Source organism: Spermophilus citellus (assembly GCF_964194105.1).
Source record: "Spermophilus citellus genome assembly, chromosome: 8".
In the NCBI taxonomy this organism is placed as follows: domain Eukaryota; kingdom Metazoa; phylum Chordata; class Mammalia; order Rodentia; family Sciuridae; genus Spermophilus; species Spermophilus citellus.
In genome coordinates this window covers 262,116-279,552 of record NC_138189.1, presented here as the reverse complement: position 1 = coordinate 279,552, position 17,437 = coordinate 262,116, and the positions used below count along the sequence as shown (strand labels likewise).

General features: G+C 52.8%; 1 protein-coding gene across 1 annotated transcript in view; it reads right to left on the bottom strand.

Moving 5' to 3' along the window:
• PDE6B (phosphodiesterase 6B) overlaps positions 1-17,437 on the bottom strand; it is a gene marked incomplete at both ends in the record, with an annotated part of 59,655 nt that overhangs the window by 32,406 nt on the left and 9,812 nt on the right. Inside the window, 2 exons of the mRNA XM_081303489.1 lie at positions 13,587-13,676; positions 14,340-14,492. Of these exons, the coding sequence (XP_081159615.1) occupies positions 13,587-13,676; positions 14,340-14,492 (243 nt within the window). The remainder of the gene's footprint in view (positions 1-13,586; positions 13,677-14,339; positions 14,493-17,437) is intronic.

The following is a 17,437-nucleotide window of genomic DNA, read 5'->3' as shown; positions in this document are numbered from 1 at the left end:
CAATATTCTGGGCTTTTCAGAAGTCATCACAATACCAGATCTTGAACTATACTACAAATCAGTAGTAACAAAAACAGCATGGTATTGACACCAAAATAGACACGTAGACCCATGGTACAAATAGAAGACACAGGGACAAACCCACATAAATGGTCATCTCATACTAGACAAAGGTGCCAAAACATACACTGGAGAAAAGACAGCCTATTCAACAAGTGGTGCTGGGAAAACTGGAACTCCGTATGTGCCACAATGAAATTCAACCTCTGTCTCTCACCCTGCACAAAAATCAATTCAAAGTGGATCAAAGACTTAGACACTAGAACAGAGACCCTGAGCCTAATAGAAGAAACAAGCAGGCCTAAATCTTCATCATGTTGGCTTAGGACCTGACTTTCCAAACAAGGAGTCCTAGAGCATAAGAATTAAATTTAAAAAAAAAAATGGGATGGATTCCAACTAAAAAGCATCTTCTCAGCAAAGGAAATAATCAATAACAGGATGAGAGAGCTTATAGAATGGGAAAAAATATTTACCACACACAACTCAGATAGAGCACTAATCTCCAGGATATACAAAGAATTAAAAAAACTTAATACCCCCCCAAACAAATAACACAGTCAATAAATGGGCTAAGGAACTGAACAGACACTTCACAGAAGAAATATAATTGATCACCAAACAAATGAAAAAATGTTCATCATCTCTAGCAATTAGAATAATGCAAATCAAAACTACACTAAGGTTTCATCCCATTCCAGTCCGAATGGCAATGATCAAGCATACAAGCAATATTAAGTGTTGGTGAAGATGTGGGGAAAAAGGCACACTCATACATTGCTGGTCAGGACTGCAAATTGGTGCAAGCACTGTAGAAAGCAGTATGGAAATACCTCAGAAAACTTGGAATGGATCCACCATTTGACCCAGCTATCCCACTCCTTGGTTTATACCCAAAGGACTTAAAATAGCATATCACAGTGATGCAGTCACATCAATGTCTATAGCAGCTCAATTAATAATAGCTAAACTATGGAAGCAGCCTAAATGCCCTTTGACAGATGAATGGATGAAGAAAATGTGGTGCATATACACAATGGACTATTACTCAGCCTTAAAAAAGAATGAAATCATGATGTTTGCAGGTAAATGGATGGAACTAGAGAATATCATGCTAAGTGAAATAAGCCAATCTCAAAAAACCAAAAGCTGGATGTTTTCTCTGATAAGCAGATGTTGCTCCATAGTGGGTCAGGGGGACAGGGAAGAATGCAGGAACTTTGGTTTGTAGAGCAGAGTGAGGGGAGGGGTGGGGCTGTGGGGAAGGGAAGGACGGTAGAATGAGACAGACATTATTACCTATATTCATGTATGATCACACTAGGGGAGTGACTCTGCACCATGTACAGCCAGAGGAATGAGAAGTTGTGCTCCACTTGTGTACAATATGTCAAAATGCATTCTACTGTCATGTGTGACTAATTAGAACAAATAAGAAAAATAAAAAAAAATTCTGGTTTTTGCCCATGAAGGTCATCCAGAATCCAGGGAATGACAAGAACCCTCTAAGGGCCCTGCAACTCCAGCCAGTCACATGACCTCCTAAACAGGGGGATCACGAGGACCCTAGAGAACAGGAAGCCACCCAGTGCACATTCTGCAGAGGAGGGTCACTGGAGAGGGAGATGTCTCTGATGTTTCCAGGGAAGCCACACGTGGTCAGCAAGACCCTGGCCCATCCTGGCAGATGGCACAACTGGAAGAGGAAAAGCTAAAGGAGCCAAGAGGCTTTTCACAAGTTCCCAAGAGTGATCCCTGACAAATCTCAGCTAACTCTAACAGTAGAGAGAGAGGAAAAAAAGGCCAATTTTGGCCAACTTGGTCTTAAACACCCAGCAGGAGAGTAAAACCAAAGCACAGCTGCATGTGGACATTTAAAAGACAAGACAGGTTCTTTTACCTGAGATGTACATTTGTGTCAGTCCTCCTGAAAGTCAGTAAAACTGGGAGGTTATAAAGGAAGCGTCTTTATACAGGAGTGTCTGATAAATATTGCATAAAGCTCTGTCAGAGTCACAGGTGTGTTCTGAGCCAATCTGAGACCTGTCTGTGCTTTTTTTTCTGGTGTGATTATCATGAGCTGCTGCTCAGACTCCTCTGGAGTTTGCAGTTCACTTCCAGCCTGCGACTTGGTTTTAATCAAGACCTGGAAAGAAGACAAGCTACAGCTGAGTTGGAAAGGACCTTACCAAGTGCTCCTCATCACCAGGATGCCTACCTGGTCTCCTACAAGGGGGGAACCCATTACCATGGGTGATTTCCACTCAATATATCTAGGATGGATGGCACAAGAACAGAAATGAAAACGCGGCCAAAGGGTATAAAAAGAAAAGGGGGAACTGTGAGAGACAGAAAGTCCAGTGGTCCATTCTCAGAATATAGTATTTAGCCTTAATTGGGATGAAAGGTCCAGTTGTAGCCAATTGAACCATAGTCCTTCCCTTTGCCCTCCCCAATTTTGAAATTAGCCAGTTGTGTAGATTGTAACCCTGAGCTCCTCCTATCAGAGCAAGGGGCAGCACTATGTTAAGGATAAAGCAGGCAACATCCTGCCCAGGTGCCCTTGCCCGCCGTGTCTGTCGCAGCCCTCCTGGCAGAAGTCTGCCTTGCCCACCCACTTTTAGCACTCGTCTCATTTCCACGGCAGCTCAGGTGTATCTAACAAGACTGCAGGTGTGGCGTGCTCCCCTGACATGCATTCCATGCAGCTGGTCATCACTGCCGTTAAGAGCACTTCTGGTGAAATTGCCCAAGGACGTGCCTCAGCCACACATGGCCACACTGTGATGACAATCTAAGCTCCATGTCTTAGATAAAATAGATTGATTCCCTCAAAGACATGAATAATAAAACTTACCAAGAAACAGAACAGCCTGGACAGACTTTGAAGTATCAAATCAACTAAGGTAACAGCTTAATTAACAACAACAACAACAACAACAAAAGCACAGTTGCTGACAGGTGGCAGGAGAATCCCAGCAAATGTTGGGGTGGGGCCCAGGATCCTGTCTCTCCCAGGACGTGGGCCGCTGGTGAGTTTCTGAAGGTGTGTTTGTGTTTGGTACTCATGTCTGTCAGACCACCCTGGGGCCCTAGTCCTGAGCAGGACTCTTTCTGTTTGCTGATGACTGAGAGAGACTGGTGGCTCCTAGAGAGGGTGGGAACTTGGAGCATTCTCCACAAAAGGGAGGGACACAGGTGGAGTGACCACAAAGGGCCATTGGAACCAGTCAGACCTGTACTTGAATCGCAGCCTCCACAGCCTGAAGGGACAGCCTAACCGGGTACCAGAGAGGGAGCCCCATGGTCCTTCTCCCAGCCCTCCACCTGGGCATCTCCTCCTTTGTGTGCGGTCATATGTTTTCCCTGAGTTCTGTGAACTGCTCCAGCAACGTAACTGAAGCTGGTGAGACATCAGGGGAGATCCAAGCCTACAGTCTGGAGGTGGTTTGGGTGTGTCCCACAACGGCTCCTGTGTGGGAGACTCAGTCCCTATAGTGGTGATAGAAAGAGCTGTGAACCTTTAAGAGGTGGGGTCAGCTGTGATTACCTCAGGGGTGCTGCCATGGAAGGGATCAATGCTGGACTTGTAGGATTGTGGGTGGCCATAAAGAGGCAAAGCTGGGTCCTCCCTGCACTCTGGTTTTCTGCCTCACCTGATGACCACCTGCACACTCCTGACACTGGAGGTACCAGCCAAACCCTCACCAGAGCTAAACAGAAGCCAGCACCATCCTCCGGAACCTTCACAGCTGTGAGTGAAATAAACCTCTGTTCATCAAGTACAGACCCTCAGGTATTTTTTTTAGAGCAACAGAAAATCCTAGTACCCCTGACCAGTACCACTGCTTCATAGCTGGTTGGTCACAAGCACAGGTAAAGTGGTCTGGAGCTAGTGATTGGCATTGGGAGCTGGGGGAAGTCTTGGACTGACTTTAGCCTGTGGGATCCAATTCCATCTCCAGGTGGGTAGAGTTGGACCTGAAGTGGATCAGAAGACACCCCACTGGTATGCCCTGCAGCTGGGGGTCACAGAAGCATTCTGTTCTTTGACAGTGTGGGGGACAGTGAGTTTGCGACTTCTCTATACCCAGGATGGGAAGGACTTTTTAACACATTCTATGACCTGGCACTTCCCTACTACCAGCACCAGATAAGACAATGCAGTAAAGAGAAACTGCAGACCAAGATAGTTCATGAACATCGATGCTAAAATTCTGAAGATCTTGGCAAAAGCCAATTTAACAATGTATGAAAAAGATGATATTTCATGACCAAGTGATATTTATTCCAGGTGTACATGGCTGGTTCAACATTTAAAAATCAATTAATGTAATCCATCACATAAAAAGGTTAAAGGAAAAATCTTACCAATTAATGCAGAAAAAGCATTTGATCAAATCTAACACTCATTCAGAATAAAAACTCTCAGAAACTAGAAACAGGAAGAATTTCCTTAACTATTTTGAGTTGAGCCCAGGGGTGCTTAAACACTGACCCACATCCCCTGATATTTTGATATCAGGCCTCACTAAGTTAATGAGGCTGGTCTTAAACTTGAAATATTCCTGCCTCAGCCTCCTGAGTGTTTGGAACTACACACATGTACCATTGTGCCTGGAGGAATTTCATTAACCTTTAAAAAATTTTTTACCTGCCCACAGCTGATGTCACACGTGATGAAAAGACACCAGATGTTTTCCCCTGAAACTGGGCCTGGGGAAGGGATGTGCCCTCTCCTACTCCACACTTCATTTGATTCACCACTCAGCCCCAGAGAGAAGAACAGATAGGAGAGGGAGGGACAGAGACCAGGAACCTCCATAGGACTCACCACTCATCCACAAACAGGAGAAGAGAGAGGACAGGGAGGGACAGAGACCCAGAAACCCTCAGGACTCACCTCTCAGCCACAGAGAGCAGAACAGAGAGGAGAGGGAGGGACAGAGACCCAGAAACCCTCAGGACTCACCTCTCAGCCACAGAGAGCAGAACAGAGAGGAGAGGGAGGGACAGGGACCCAGAACCACACCAGGACCCACCACTCAGCCACAGAGAGCAGAACAGAGAGGAGAGGGAGGGACAGGGACCCAGAACCTCACCAGGACACACCACTCAGCCACAGAGAGCAGAACAGAGAGGAGAGGGAGGGACAGGGACCCAGAACCACACCAGGACCCACCACTCAGCCACAGAGAGCAGAACAGAGAGGAGAGGGAGGGACAGGGACCCAGAACCACACCAGGACCCACCACTCAGCCACAGAGAGCAGAACAGAGAGGAGAGGGAGGGACAGGGACCCAGAACCACACCAGGACCCACCACTCAGCCACAGAGAGCAGAACAGAGAGGAGAGGGAGGAACAGGGACCCAGAACCACACCAGGACCCACCACTTAGCCACAGAGAGCAGAACAGAGAGGACAGGGAGGGACAGGGACCCAGAACCTCACCAGGACCCACCACTCAGCCACAGAGAGAAGAACAGAGAGGACAGGGAGGGACAGGGACCCAGAACCTCACCAGGACCCACCACTTAGCCACAGAGAGCAGAACAGAGAGGACAGGGAGGAACAGGGACCCAGAACCACACCAGGACCCACCACTCAGCCACAGAGAGCAGAACAGAGAGGACAGGGAGGGACAGGGACCCAGAACCACACCAGGACCCACCACTTAGCCACAGAGAGCAGAACAGAGAGGACAGGGAGGAACAGGGACCCAGAACCTCACCAGGACCCACCACTCAGTCACAGAGAGCAGAACAGAGAGGACAGGGAGGGACAGGGACCCAGAACCACACCAGGACCCACCACTCAGCCACAGAGAGAAGAACAGAGAGGACAGGGAGGGACAGGGACCCAGAACCACACCAGGACCCACCACTCAGCCACAGAGAGAAGAACAGAGAGGACAGGGAGGGACAGGGACCCAGAACCACACCAGGACCCACCACTCAGCCACAGAGAGCAGAACAGAGAGGAGAGGGAGGGACAGGGACCCAGAACCACACCAGGACCCACCACTCAGCCACAGAGAGAAGAACAGAGAGGACAGGGAGGGACAGGGACCCAGAACCACACCAGGACCCACCACTCAGCCACAGAGAGCAGAACAGAGAGGACAGGGAGGGACAGGGACCCAGAACCACACCAGGACCCACCACTTAGCCACAGAGAGCAGAACAGAGAGGACAGGGAGGAACAGGGACCCAGAACCACACCAGGACCCACCACTCAGCCACAGAGAGAAGAACAGAGAGGACAGGGAGGGACAGGGACCCAGAACCACACCAGGACCCACCACTCAGCCACAGAGAGCAGAACAGAGAGGAGAGGGAGGGACAGGGACCCAGAACCTCACCAGGACCCACCACTGAGCCACAGAGAGCAGAACAGAGAGGAGAGGGAGGAACAGAGACCCAGAACCACACCAGGACCCACCACTCAGCCACAGAGAGCAGAACAGAGAGGAGAGAAAGGAACAGGGACCCAGAACCACACCAGGACCCACCACTCAGCCACAGAGAGAAGAACAGAGAGGAGAGGGAGGGACAGGGACCCAGAACCACACCAGGACCCACCACTCAGCCACAGAGAAAAGAACAGAGAGGACAGGGAGGAACAGGGACCCAGAACCCGACCAGGACCCACCACTCAGCCACAGAGAGCAGAACAGAGAGGAGAGGGAGGGACAGGGACCCAGAACCACACCAGGACCCACCACTTAGCCACAGAGAGCAGAACAGAGAGGACAGGGAGGGATAGGGACCCAGAACCACACCAGGACCCACCACTCAGCCACAGAGAGCAGAACAGAGAGGACAGGGAGGAACAGGGACCCAGAACCCGACCAGGACCCACCACTCAGCCACAGAGAGCAGAACAGAGAGGAGAGGGAGGGACACGGACCCAGAACCACACCAGGACCCACCACTCAGCCACAGAGAGCAGAACAGAGAGGAGAGGGAGGGACAGGGACCCAGAACCTCACCAGGACCCACCACTCAGCCACAGAGAGCAGAACAGAGAGGACAGGGAGGGACAGGGATCCAGAACCTCACCAGGACCCACCACTCAGCCACAGAGAGAAGAACAGAGAGGACAGGGAGGGACAGGGACCCAGAACCACACCAGGACCCACCACTCAGCCACAGAGAGCAGAACAGAGAGGACAGGGAGGGATAGGGACCCAGAACCACACCAGGACCCACCACTCAGCCACAGAGAGAAGAACAGAGAGGAGAGGGAGGGACAGGGACCCAGAACCTCACCAGGATCCACCACTCAGCCACAGAGAGAAGAACAGAGAGGAGAGGGAGGGATAGGGACCCAGAACCACACCAGGACCCACCACTCAGCCACAGAGAGCAGAACAGAGAGGAGAGGGAGGAACAGGGACCCAGAACCACACCAGGACCCACCACTCAGCCACAGAGAGCAGAACAGAGAGGAGAGGGAGGGACAGGGACCCAGAACCTCACCAGGATCCACCACTCAGCCACAGAGAGAAGAACAGAGAGGAGAGGGAGGGACAGGGACCCAGAACCACACCAGGACCCACCACTCAGCCACAGAGAGCAGAACAGAGAGGAGAGGGAGGGACAGGGACCCAGAACCACACCAGGACCCACCACTCAGCCACAGAGAGAAGAACAGAGAGGAGAGGGAGGGACAGGGACCCAGAACCTCACCAGGATCCACCACTCAGCCACAGAGAGCAGAACAGAGAGGAGAGGGAGGGACAGGGACCCAGAACCACACCAGGACTCACCACTCAGCCACAGAGAGCAGAACAGAGAGGAGAGGGAGGGACAGGGACCCAGAACCACACCAGGACTCACCACTCAGCCACAGAGAGAAGAACAGAGAGGAGAGGGAGGGACAGGGACCCAGAACCTCACCAGGATCCACCACTCAGCCCCAGAGAGCAGAACAGAGAGGAGAGGGAGGGACAGAGACCCAGAACCACACCAGGACCCACCACTCAGCCACAGAGAGCAGAACAGAGAGGAGAGGGAGGGACAGGGACCCAGAACCACACCAGGACCCACCACTCAGCCACAGAGAGCAGAACAGAGAGGAGAGGGAGGGACAGGGACCCAGAACCTCACCAGGACCCACCACTCAGCCACAGAGAGCAGAACAGAGAGGAGAGGGAGGGACAGGGACCCAGAATCTCACCAGGACCCACCACTCAGCCACAGAGAGCAGAACAGAGAGGAGAGGGAGGGACAGGGACCCAGAACCACACCAGGACCCACCACTCAGCCACAGAGAGCAGAACAGAGAGGACAGGGAGGAACAGGGACCCAGAACCCGACCAGGACCCACCACTCAGCCACAGAGAGAAGAACAGAGAGGACAGGGAGGGACAGGGACCCAGAACCACACCAGGACCCACCACTCAGCCACAGAGAGCAGAACAGAGAGGACAGGGAGGGACAGGGACCCAGAACCTCACCAGGATCCACCACTCAGCCACAGAGAGAAGAACAGAGAGGAGAGGGAGGGACAGGGACCCAGAACCTCACCAGGACCCACCACTCAGCCACAGAGAGCAGAACAGAGAGGAGAGGGAGGGACAGGGACCCAGAACCTCACCAGGATCCACCACTCAGCCACAGAGAGCAGAACAGAGAGGACAGGGAGGGACAGGAACCCAGAACCTCACCAGGACTCACCACTCAGCCACAGAGAGCAGAACAGAGAGGAGAAGGAGGGACAGGGACCCAGAACCTCACCAGGACCCACCACTCAGCCACAGAGAGCAGAACAGAGAGGAGAGGGAGGGACAGGGACCCAGAACCTCACCAGGACCCACCACTCAGCCACAGAGAGCAGAACAGAGAGGACAGGGAGGGACAGGGATCCAGAACCTCACCAGGACCCACCACTCAGCCACAGAGAGCAGAACAGAGAGGAGAGGGAGGGACAGGGACCCAGAACCTCACCAGGACCCACCACTCAGCCCCAGAGAGAACAGAGAGGACATGGAGGGACAGGGACCCAGAACCTCACCAGGACCCACCACTCAGCCACAGAGAGCAGAACAGAGAGGAGAGGGAGGGACAGGGACCCAGAACCCGACCAGGACTCACCACTCAGCCACAGAGAGAAGAACAGAGAGGAGAGGGAGGAACAGGGACCCAGAACCCGACCAGGACTCACCACTCAGCCACAGAGAGCAGAACAGAGAGGAGAGGGAGGGACAGGGACCCAGAACCCGACCAGGACTCACCACTCAGCCACAGAGAAAAGAACAGAGAGGACAGGGAGGGACAGGGACCCAGAACCCGACCAGGACTCACCACTCAGCCACAGAGAGAAGAACAGAGAGGAGAGGGAGGAACAGGGACCCAGAACCCCACAGGGCTCACCACTCAGCCCCATAGGGCAGAACAAAGAGGAAATGGGGGAACAGACACCCATAATCCCCATGAGAACTCAGTACTGGTCCACAGAGTTTTACCACATGAATAAAAAGCAGAAACAGAGACCCATATAACTGTTGACACCAAGACTTCTGAACTTTGATTCGGAGGGACACCATCAAATCAGAGTTACTACTGTCTTTCCTAAATGGTTGAAATTGAGCAAGTAGACACCTACATTAAATCATGAATCTAGGGCTGGAGCTGTAGCTCTGTGGCAGTGAGCTGCCTCGCATGCATGAGGCCCTGGGTTCGATCCTCTTTACCATATAAAAATAAATCAAATAGAGGCATTCTGTCCATTTACAACTACAATAAAATTTAAAAAATTAATCTAGGCCATAGTTTACAACTTTTATAAGATGAATCTGAGCCTATGTATGACACAGGTATATAAGACATAGGTATATAGGATATTGACACAGGAGTAATTTGGGTCTCCTGTGGTTTGAGAGGAGATTTTAGGTGCAGCATAACGTACAATGCAGAAAGAAAATATATATATTTTTTGTGTTTGGTGATGGAGATTGACTCAGAGCCTTGTGCATGCAAGGCAAGCACTCTATGAAGTGAGCTACATTCTCAGCCCCACAAAGAACATATATGATATAGCATGGATCCTGGTTTAGTGGCGCCCACCTCAATCCCAGCAACTCAGGAGTCTGAGGAAGTTGGATGTCAAGTCCAAGGCCAACTGGGACAACTTAGAGAGATTCTGTCTTGAAATAAAAGGGCTGGGGATTCAGTTCAGGTTACTGAACTGAATGGAAATTCAGTTTCTGAATTCCCAGATTCTGCGTCTCTGTTCCCCCTGTTCCTATCTATTCTAATCTGAATGCAGCACTCCTCAGTTAAATTCTCAGTGTCCCCCCTCCAAGGTAAGTGTGTAAGAAACATGCTCACTTGCCCAAATCCAAAGAGTGGACTGAGACCACAGGCACAGAGAAGTGAGGCTACTAATGGCGGTCCTGCCAGAGCGGATGTCAGAGAGCAGGCACATCCAGACCAGTCTCAGTCAGTGCTCACTCCCTAGTGCACAAGTCCCTAGTGCCTTGCTGGTTGACCACAAGGTGCGTGGTCTTCTCCAATGTCCCCTAGGTCTTATTATCTCCTGGTTGGGTCACTTGAAGAAACATTCTTTCGGCTGTCCCCGCGTTGATCTTCCTTGACCAGGTCAGTCCTCCCCCACCTCCTGTTTGTCACAGGGCTGTGAATCTGTCACACTTAGGCATTAACTGCTTGTAACTTTCCATCCTGCTATCCCCTACTGCTGTTTTTCCTACATCCCAATATTACATTTAAGGCTAAATACTCATTCTGAAAATGGATCACTGGACTTTCTATATCTCAGAAACTGGACTTTACTAAAATTTAAAATTTCTTTTTTTTTTTTTGCCAAATATACTATTAATAGAGTGAAAAGACAAGCCACATCCTGGGGGAAAATATGTGCAAAGCACATATATGTTCATGAGCTTGGGTCCAAATATTCAAGAAACTCTTAAAACTAAGCCATAAGAAAAAAGCCCAGTTTAAAGAAGAGCCAAACAGACACCTCAACAGAGAAGAAGACGTGCTGGCGACAGATAAGATTGCCACCTCCTGACCCTGGCTCTGTGATCAGTCACGGGCCCCAGGCCCCACTCGGTGGTCGCGGAGTGCGCGGGCATGCAGCCGGGGGGTCCTCATTCACTGCTGCCAGGAATGAGGTGCAGCTTCTCGCACTTGAGCATTGTCAGGCCCTGTGAGCTGGCAGCAGTGCCCCCTGATGTCCAGCCTACTGAGTTGAAAGCTCCGATCACACAAAAACCTGCACACAGATGTTCATGGCAGCTTTAGAACCGCCCCAAGCTGGGCTCTAGTAAGACACCCTTCAGTGGGTGAGGGGTGAACAAACTGTGGTAGATCCAGACCAGGAAATATTCCTGAGCAATAAAAAGAGAGAGTGATCCCGTTACAAAGACACACGGAGGGACCTGTGTGCATGTTGCTAAGTGGAAGAAGCCACATGGAGGGCCACACGCTGGAGATACCAACTGCCTGTGTTCCAGAAAAGGTGGATCCGTAGCAGCTCTGTGGCTCCCTGGGATCAGGTGGGTGTGGGGAAGAGAGCAGGTGCTGGGTGCTTTTAAGGGAAGAAGGTCCTCTTTATGACACTGTGATGGTAGATATATGTCATTACACATGTGGTGAGGCCCACTGCACTTCTCAAAGTGCAAAGACTAACCTTCATGAGTGCAAACAGATCAATTAAGTGGGTTGACGGATTCAAGGAAGAATACAGACTGTGACAGGAGACTCTCACAGCATTACAAATGTACTACTATACTCCCTTTCTGCAGGGTCTGGGGAAAAGGGGTTTGTTTCTGTAACTTTGGAAATGAGTGGCATCTGTGAGATGGAGGGCACAGGAATCTGTGTAGTGCTGTGCTCAGCTGGATAAAGGCTAACAATCCTTCCACCAGGTTCTGAACAAGCGAGTGAGTGGTGAGGGGCGGGAGGCAGGATGGTGGGAAGTCACACATCACCAGAGGAGCAGGCTGAGCCCTCATGTTTAACCTCATCCAGAAGCAGACAGCTGCATGTAGAAATACAGACTTGTACACTCAAGTTAGCACTCAGCAGACAGGGTCTGGAAGCAGGACTCCCCTGCAGCAGAGAGCATGCGCCGCGCCTGGTCTTGTCTCCTAACACCACGTTCTGATCAAGGGAACTGTCAGGAGCTACCTCATAGGAACTGAGCGCCTCAGCCTTGAGCGATGAGAGTGAGGAGGTGTGGCAAGCAGCCACGGGCTGTGTGTATGTAAACTCCGGGCCCTGAGCGCACAGGGTGGACTGGACTGACGTCGCCCCTCTGTTTGGGCAGGCCTCGCTCTGGTCTTTCCACTGCTCTGCCATGATCCCCACACAACTCCTGAGATGGGCATGGCCTTCCCAGATGTCAGTCAACCTGCTGACAGCAGACATCCAAAGCTAGACTCAACCCCCTGAAACCTGACCCCTGGCCTCATTTGAATGGCTTCTTCCCAATAATAGGGTTCAGCATGTGCTCCATGCTCTTCCACGGATCCCGAAGGTCAGGGGAGCCCTCACAGGACCCAAAGAAAAAGGTATTTCTCTGTCTCTGGTTATTTCTCGCAGCCCAGTTCACTTGGAGTGACCCTGAATGTTTAGTTGTGGAACATGACAGGGAACAGGTCTCCTTGGAGCAGGAGCCAATCCAGGACTGGGCAGGAGGCGTACAAAGAAGCCTGTATATCTTGTAGTGCCAGAAAGTTCAGACGCTAACTTGAGTTGAAGAGGTCCAGGAGCCAAAGGTGAGTCAGGGTGGGGCGGGGTAGCACGAGGGGCCTAGGCAAAGCGGCCTCTCATTTTTTCTAATAGGTTTGCAGCAGGGGACCAGGGCCTGGCACATTGCAGCAAAGCAGAGCAAGAAGTGGCACAGAGGGCCTGCTGCCTTCCATGGCCCTAGGGCACCCTGGGCATGGTTTTCTCAGTCCTGGACCCTTGTACTGCCTGCTCAACATTTATTCAGGCCTCAGGGTGAGGGGGACGCAGGCTGAAGGGTCCTTCAGGTACCTCTGCAGCTCAGGGTGCACTGACCCTAGGGGACACCCCACCCCCACCCCATGTCCCTGGCTCTCACAGAAAGTAGATTCCAGTCTCAGCCAGGGCCCAACCTGCCAGGGAGCTCAATCACTAAGCTCCAGGACTCCAAGCCATCAGCCCTCCATGGCCGGCAGGGTGTCTGAAAACTGTGGGACCTTCTGCAGGCACCTCTTCCTCCATGGCCAGGATTCAGGTCAGTGGAGGGTCCTGACCCTGCAGAGTTCTTTCCTGCCCCCCAGCTTCAGCTCAGTCACAGAAGACAGTCCCTCCCTCCTGGGGCAGTCCCACCTGCCCAGGTGAGCACAGCATCTCCACCACCCAGCTTCATATGGGCAGGGGCAGGAGCAGGGGACTGGGGCCTGCCTGACCAGAGTCATGCCTGGCCCACACAGAGCATGACTCTGTCTTGGCCACTCATGAAGATGGGCCAGCTCAAGAGCACAGAAGGCCAGGGCTGGAGGCCAGCCCTGCCGCACTATACATACCTGGCCTCGGCGTGTCTCACAGTTGTGAAGGTAGCTCAAGTGATAGATCTTCAGGTTCAACCCAGCGAAATTCAGGTATTTCTTGAAAACCTGAAAGAGCCATTGTGCATCAGGAGTCAGCAATCCCAGGTTGCAGAAGGAATGAGCACCCAGGCTGCTGAGGACCACCATACATGCACAGACATGCCGGCAACCAGTTCACACACCTATTGGTGTGGACTCACACAAGCTCAGGTGCATGGTGCAGGCCCATGGCTCACATACACTGTGTGCAGAGGGATGTGACTAACAGATGTGCAGACAGACATGGCTCATACATAGGCATGCAGAAGAGATGTGGCTCATGAATAAGTGTACAGAAGTGTGTGGTTCTAATACGTGGGTTTGCAGAGGGACGTGACTCACAGTTGTACAGAGAGACATGGCTCACATATGGGTGTGCAGAAGGGATGTGGCTAATGCATAGGTATGCAGAAAGGCATGGTTTTCATACATGGGTGTGCAGAAAGAAGGGATGTGGCTCCCACATAAGCATGTGGAGGGACGTGGCTCTCCTATGTGAGTGTGCAGAAGGGATGTGACTCACACACAGGTGTGCAGAAGGGATGTGGCTAGTGCATAGGTGTGCAGAAGGGTGTGGCTCACACACACAGATGTACACACAAGTGTAGGCGGGTGCTAGCGCAGCACTGCAGCTAGGAGACCGTGCAGCAGGAGCATGTAGGGATGTGGCCTCAAGCCCTGCACACTCACATCTTCGTCTTCGCTGGTGAAGCAGGGGCCACTGAGCTTGTTCACTGCCATGATCACTGCGACGACTTCCTTGCCATTCATGATGGGCGTGGCCAGGATGCTCCTGGTCACGTAGTCTGTGAGCTCATCTGCGAAGGGGCTGAAGTGGGGATCCTGTGGGGGGAGAAAAGCCTGCTGAGGACAGAGCCCTGGCTGTGGCCGGGCCCCCTAGCATGGAGCTCTGAAGCCACTGCCCAGTTCTGCACTGAGGCCAGGGCCCCTGCCTTGGGCCTGGGATGTGGTCACAGGACAGGAGCTGAGGAGGCAGCCTGGGGCTGTGGCTGCACCAGGCCTGCCCCACCTGAGCAGGTGACCCATGACCTCTGACTCCTGGAGAGGGCTCTCTGGCTCCTCTCACACTCTTCCTGGATCCAGGACGGCTGGGTCTACCTGACCACTCCATCCCCACGCCCTCCTAGGCAGGCTTTACCCCCCAGGCCAGCTGCCCTCCTCTTCCCAAAGGGTGACTGTGGCTTCAGAGCCACAAGCCCCATGCCTGACACATTGCCTGGGCACTGTCACCAGGACGGGAGCCGCTGGTGAGTCAGGCTGAGGACGCCATTCCGCAGGACCTGTCTGCCAGCCCCTTTTGCCCCAGGGTCTGCTCCCTGGTTGCCCACCACATTCCTATTTTTCCTCCATGATTCGAGCTTTGTCCACCTGAGGCTCCCGGGGAGGCTCCTCCTGCTCCCCCAAGATACAGAGGGACTCCTGTCCCTGGTCTTGGGTTCTGTATCCAGAAGCAGCAGTTGGCCAAGCCCTGTTCAGCCTGGACGTCCTGAGCCAGGTAAGTCCCTAGAGGCCTTAGAAGGGACATGACCCTGCCCCCTCCACTGCTTTCTGGTTCTGATTTTATTGGCATGAGGCAGAGGAGCTCTGGCACGGGGACTGCAGTGCATGGCGATGGCCTCTGCCTTGCTGGGTCTGGCGTCCCCAGCAAACAGGGCCCAACCTGTGTTCCCCCATCCCTGGTCACCAGTGCAGCTGCCCAGGTTGGCCCCTGGGCTGGAGAGGAATTTCTTGCCAGTACCCTTGCGTTGGCTATCACTGTGCTGTGACTTCCCCCCCTTCTCTGTGACTCAGTCCCAACCTGCAGCCCAGGAAGTCCATGCTGTGTCCCACTTCCTGGAGAACAGGTCATACCCAGACCTCAGGTGGATCTCCCTCGCCCTGGCACCCAGACCTCAGGTGGAGCTCACCCCCTACACCCAGACCTCAGGTGGAGCTCACCCCCTACACCCAGACCTCAGGTGGAGCTCACCCCTACACCCAGACCTCAGGTGGAGCTCACACCCCCACCTGGATCTCAGGTGGAGTGGCTCTCCCTGGCGCCCGACCTCTGATGATGCATGTTATTGGCCATGGATGGTGAACCATGGTCCCAACTCTCTTCTCTCAAGAGCTTCGTCGCCACCAGTCTTTTCTCATACTTGGTACCCCACCTTGTCACTTCTCTGTTTTCTAAACACCCGTTAAGCCTGATTTTTAGATATAACCTAGAGTTGTTTGGGGCCCTGCCTCCACCTCATGCCCATCTTACTGTATTTGTCTCTCCCTCTGCTGGGACTCCAATGTGCCCAGAGCCTGGTTTACAAGGCCGTCACCGTCCCCCTCCTCTGCCTGTGCTTTCCTTTAGCACTTGCCAGTGCTGAGCTCCCTTCTCCTGCCGCAACTTGCTTCCCTGTAGTCCCGGGGTCCTCCCAGCTCTCCTTGCCCTCAGTGCTCTTGGCACCCTTATGGCCATAGCCTCTGTCCTCCTGGGTGATCTGCTCCTGTCTCAAGCACCTGGGGGCCGCTCACCTTGTGCCAGACACCCTGAGCCCAGCACTCGGGGACCTTCAGCCTGTGGCCTATGACAGTCTCTTGGTGTGTCCTTGGGTGTATTAGAAGCCCATCACAGCCCTAGGAGCAGGGCAAATGACCCTGGAATCCAGTTGGTGGCCACAATCTTGGCTCCCTGGAAGGTCTGTCAGAACCTGTCCCCTTGAGCAACAGGTTTGAAGGAGGCGCCCTCCTCCCTTGGGAAGGCTTTGCCAAGTCCCGGCTGCACTGTCCTCCTGGGCTCTGGGAGCCTGGAGGAAGGTTCAAGCTTTAGATCACAGAGCACTCTGTGATGACCACCACTGACCTGAGTGAAGGTACCTTTGCTCATGGCCCGGTTCTCTCCTTTCCTCAAATCCCACCACTCTACTGCTCATTCATAGCCAGGTGGCATTTAGGTCAGCCAGGCTGCTGCTGCCTCTGTCCCTGGCCTGGGTGGCCCCTTCCCATCACCCAGTGCCAGCAGCCCAGTGTCAGCCTGCGTTTCTTACTGACCTTCCTCTCCAGGATACACATGGGTGTTTGAAAGCAAGGGCCAGCATGCGGGCTCCCTGCTGGGCCCCCGCCTCCCTCCTTGCTCCCCATGGGGCTGTACCTCTGTGGTACAGGAGACTCCTTGCCTGCCCATCTGATCCACTCCACTGTCCACCCTGAACAGTGACAGTGGCCGAGAACCCCCCAGCTCCCAGGGACCCTGAATCAGACTCTGATATGGACAAGTCCAGTGCAGTGGGGTGGCCCTGCCTGGACTTCTGGGACCCTTTTGCCCATGGAGGCTCCTCTCACCTGCCCCGACACTCCAGAGTCTTGCTGGTTCCTGTGCTCCTGCCTGTTGTGCCCCTCTCTTGTCTGAGCAGTGTTTGGGTCCAGTAAAGCACGTTTTCCAGGCCGTCCTGCTGCCTTTTATGTAGGGACTCAGGGGTCAATGGAGGAGATCTTTGAAGACCCCAAGTGTCCCTCCCAGCTCCTGCTCTGTTTCAGATCAAGCCCTCCAGAGGAAACCATGAGGAGCCAGACAAAACCAGCCAAGGGCTGCCTCTTCTAGGTGTTTGAAGTAAACTTTGCTTATTGTAACCTCATCTCTTTTTAATTTTTTTTTTTAGTTGTAGATGGACACAATATCTTTATTTTTATTTATTTATTTATTTATGTGATGCTGAGAATTGAACCCAGGGCCTCACGCATTCGAGGCAAGTGCTCTACCACGAGCTACAACCCTAGCCCTATGTCCTCTTCTT